This window comes from Lampris incognitus, chromosome 19 (assembly GCF_029633865.1).
Source record: "Lampris incognitus isolate fLamInc1 chromosome 19, fLamInc1.hap2, whole genome shotgun sequence".
Taxonomy (NCBI): domain Eukaryota; kingdom Metazoa; phylum Chordata; class Actinopteri; order Lampriformes; family Lampridae; genus Lampris; species Lampris incognitus.
In genome coordinates this window covers 5,630,443-5,635,089 of record NC_079229.1, presented here as the reverse complement: position 1 = coordinate 5,635,089, position 4,647 = coordinate 5,630,443, and the positions used below count along the sequence as shown (strand labels likewise).

The 4,647-nt window shown below is 55.2% G+C and overlaps 1 protein-coding gene across 1 annotated transcript in view; it reads right to left on the bottom strand.

Moving 5' to 3' along the window:
- prdm14 (PR domain containing 14) overlaps positions 1 to 851 on the bottom strand; it is a 5,470-nt gene extending 4,619 nt beyond the window's left edge. The window contains exon 1 of the mRNA XM_056299825.1: positions 206 to 851. Within this exon, the coding sequence (XP_056155800.1) occupies positions 206 to 851 (646 nt within the window). The remainder of the gene's footprint in view (positions 1 to 205) is intronic.
- Positions 852 to 4,647: the final 3,796 nt, after the last annotated feature.

The following is a 4,647-nucleotide window of genomic DNA, read 5'->3' as shown; positions in this document are numbered from 1 at the left end:
GGCCGGCAGTCTCGAAGGGGGCGACCCTGTCTCTACTTTAATGCAAATTAGTGACTATAATTAGTTAAAATGCCGGCTGTCCTGTGCTCGGAATAAAAAAAAATCCACTTTTTTTGGAGGGGGGGGGCACACCCTCGCAACAGCCGCATAAAATGGATAAAACCCATCAGATTGGCAACTGCGGACATGCGGTGTGAAACCTCACCTGGGTCTCCGGGCGCGGGGACTCCTCCTGCTCCTCCTCCTGCTGCTCCTCCTGCTGCCGTGGCCCGAGCCCCGCTGCGCCCCTCGGTGCGGGACGAGCCGTACAGGACGGAGAACAGATCGTCCTCGCTGAAATTGTACGTGCGCGTTTTCCCCGCTGGTGACGCGGGCCTGTCTGTGGCCCGGAGACGAGGCAAAACCTCCTTGGACGGGGAGACGGAGGAGGTGGAGGAGGACCTCTCGCTGGACGCGGGGCTGCTGAAGTCCGACAGGGGTCCGGCGGCGTGCTCCGTCACCACGGCGGCCAGCTCCTCCGGTTTCGGATACGGAGGGTGCAGCGGACTCAGGTAGGACCCGCTGGAGGCTCTCGCCATGTGCCCGCTGAGGGAGGGGGGGCCGCCGTGGCCCAGGAACGGAGGAGCTCCGCCGGCGAAATGGAGGGGCATGGACGCCTGCCGGGTGTCCGACACCAGGCGGCCGAGGGACTTGAGAGGGTGGAGGAGGCTGTGCGGGCCCCCCGGGAAGAGGTCCACGTACTGCGGCGCGCCGAGGGGGCCCGGGTAGAAAGCCAAGCCCCGGACTGGGCCGCTGTTCTGCATGCGGCTGCTGTCCCTCACCACGGGGATGCTGGACAGGGACACCGACATGACGGCGAATGGGAGGCGGGGGGGGTCTCCCGCTTGTTCAAGTAACGATGAGAGAGGGGAGGGGGGAGGAGGGAGGAGGAGGAGGGGGAGGAGGGGGGGAGGATCAGGTCTGGAAAGTTTAACGCAGGGGGAGTAAAAAAAAAAAGAAAAAGAAAGCGGAAACGTTAAGGATCTAAACAGGATGTGGTCGCTTCTCGAGATGACCGGGGGACCCGTCCGGACCGCCGGGGGGACGCGAGAACGGATGGTGGATGGTGAACACGGCCCACCGCGGTTCGGGCCCGGACCAGGACCAGCGGTCTTTCCGGCGGAGGATCCACGCGTCAGAGGTTCCTACATCTGACCTCGCGCCGCTGACCTATCGGAGAGGGGCTCGGGCCGCCCGGAGACGAGCCGGGGTCACGACCCGCGAATGAAGGAACAGTGGGTCGGCGGCGAAAGGTCAACGTTAATGAAGCTTAGACGGCTCCGCGTGCGGGCCCGCGACCGCTGCAGAGACGCGGCGAGGAGGGGTCCGCGTGCCACACACACACTTATCACAACAACAATGATAACGATGATGATAAGATGGAGGGGGGGTGTAGGTTACACCGCCCCCCACCACCGACCAGGGGGCGCGTTTTCGAGCACTGCGGTGCAGTTGGGGAACGAAAAAGGGAGAATTTGAGAAACGAAACGAAACGCACCCCAACTCACCTGTAATGATCCGGTGATGAAGGTTAATTAGCTCAGAGTCAGGGAGCCGGCGCGGACTCCTCCGCGTGACGAGGTGGCTTCGGGCGCCACGTGTCGCTTCATCCAGCAGGTAAGGCTCATCGGTGTGTGTGTGTGTGCGCGTGCGTGCGTGCGTGTGTGTGTGTGTGTGTGTGTGTGTGAAGGCAGACAGCCTCCTCTTCCTCATCCTCGCTGTATACGGTCGGACTTCCAAGACCAGCCTCCTCCTGCTCCTATTGGTTCGCGATCTGCTCAGCCCCGTGCATGTCAAAGACCCCCGGGAATAAGTAAAGCCCCCCCCACCCACCCCCCTCACACGCGCGCGCGAGCACACACAGCGGAGCCAATAAAACAGGTTTATCCTCCGCATGCTTTGCATTTGCAGGGATACGCGTCACTAATAAATAATAAACATTAAAAATAATATATATATATATATATCGATTAATGTCTGCACAAGTCCGACAGGGTCGTGCTCTTACCCGAGATTATGCCGTTATAACGCCCCAAAATCTAGAAACGAAAACGAAAACGAAAAAAAAAAACAAATAACGACCCCCCCCCCCAAAAAAACCCCAAAAACCTTCAAAAACCACCTCGTTTAACAGATCAGAACTCCTGCGATCGTCTCATAATAAAGGTGGTGTGGTTTCCACGCAGCTCAAATGAACGAGACCGCCGGTCTCCCCCAGCAGCCGGTCTCCCCCAGCAGCCGGTCTCCCCCAGCAGCCGGCCTCCCCCAGCAGCCGGTCTCGGTCTCCCCCAGCAGCCGGTCTCGATCTCCCCCAGCAGCCGGTCTCGATCTCCCCCAGCAGCCGGTCTCCCCCAGTAGCCGGTCTCGATCTCCCCCAGCAGCCGGTCTCCCCCAGCAGCCCGTCCCCCCCAGCAGCCCGTCTCGGTCTCCCCCAGCAGCCGGTCTCGGTCTCCCCCAGCAGCCGGTCTCGATCTCCCCCAGCAGCCGGTCTCGATCTCCCCCAGCAGCCGGTCTCGGTCTCCCCCAGCAGCCGGTCTCGGTCTCCCCCAGCAGCCGGTCTCCCCAACCTGCGTACAAACAACACCGCGTCGCACGCGCGTTGCTCGCCCGCAGATTCGCGAGAGCGGGCCGCGCGTGCAGCGCCGGGGCAAATGAAACGCCGTCGGGTTTGGAAACGTTGCAATAACAGAATTCTTTATTTACAAGGCAAATAGCATCAGCGAAGCCATATTAGTTCACAACTTGCATAACTGTGTTTAACTTCTCTTGTATATCTAACTTTGCATAAAACGCTCACACTATAGGGTTACAAATGTCAATGCGGGTGTACAGTGTGACTTCAGTGAACAATGCAGGGAACAAAACGAACAGAACAGAACAGAACAGAACAGGAGTATCTCGGAACGGGCAACACTAAAGCTTTCTCCAAAAAAAAGTTCATATGGTATATTACATATTGCTTCAATATCTCTATGTATTGTCTTTTCCATACATAGCTCGACAACCAAATTCGTGAGAAAGGGAAAAAAAAAACAAAAAAACAAAAAATTAAAAATAAAATAAAACCAATGACGTAACACAGTCGTCGAAGCGACAGAGAGGAGAGACAGAGCGATGGGACGCGGTGCTGTGGCCAGGTCTGCAGCACCCGAGAGGTGTGGAGCAATGACGCACCCATTCAGCGTTGTACACGGATCGTTATACAAAGTTTCACACACAGCTTCATATTGTACAAGAACGAGAACGGACGAGATCTAAGGCATTATGCTAGGTTTTTAGCATTTCAAGGTTCTTGCATTTTAGCTCTAAGAAATTGGCAGACAAATACAAAAAACATTTAAAGTTCTCCAAAACCATAAGTATAGAGAAGTGATATCTTGTTTAGTGGGTCAAAAGCCTGGATATTGTTGGTTTTTTTTTCTTCTTCTTCTTCTTCGTATGTTAAAGGGGCAAAGAATTGGTTTTGCTCCCGTCCTGTTATAAATGCTAGAAAATGCATTGCTACCACATGGCTTTAAGTCTGTTCAAAATCTTGACAATCTTTGGAAATTTGCAAAGGGCGAGTGTGTGTGTGTATATATGTATATATACGTATATATATATATATATACATATATATGAGAGGGGTCCTAAAAATGGCTCTAAAATGCTTGTTCTTCTCGACTTGTGTTTCACAAACAAAACAGCATTTACTGGGGGGGCGGGGGCGAGGGGGCGGGGCGACCCGCATCACGACCCCAGAGAGTCCCGGCGGCGACGCGTCACCAGAAGCGGCCCCGCGTCACCGGAAGCGGCCCCGCCCCTAAAAGGTTTCACTCCGCGCGCTTCAAGAGAGTCGGCGAATTCTTCCGACTCGCGAGAACCTCGCGCGAAAACCAAACCCGCGCCGGGACGCCGGCGCAAACTGCGCAGGCGTCACGTGACTCCGGCAGGACGTCGTCGGCCGGATTCTCCTGACGATACATTCAGACCGACTTCCGTTTCCCCCCCTCCCCCTTTTTTTACGACAATGCTGAAATGCCGACACGTGACCCTGTGACGCGACATATCGTCATGAACGTCTTTTGAACCCGCGTTCCTGTGGGCCGTTAAAAACACACCGGTAGATCGTCTAGCAGTTCCAAAATAAAATAAGAATAAGTAAAAGAAAACAACAACAACAAAGCAAAACAAAACAAAAAAATATCCCAAAATAAAACCAAAAACAAAGGCCGGTAGAATTCAAAGTATCCAATTGAAAGGCGAGGAGGGGGGGGGTATTTGGCTTGCTCCGAGTTTTCCTGGGTTTTTAAGATAAGACGATATCAAAAGTTTTGCTTTTGAGGAAAATGTAACTTTTTGAGGTTAGAGAAGGTGGTCTTGCTTTTCACGTGACGGACGAGGTCAAACCCGACCCCGCAGCCGGGGGGGAGGAACAATGGCGGGTCGTCCGTCGCCGAACACGTTGCCGTCGAGCCAACTGCCTGAGGTCCTAGAATATGGCTAAGTGTCTGTCAGAGCGCGCGCTTGTCTTTGAACTCTGACCTCTGCTATAGAGGAGTGGCCGGAGGCGGAAGAGGGGCGTGTCGGGAGGCCCCGCCCCCACCGCCCCTGGCCAACGCTGCATAA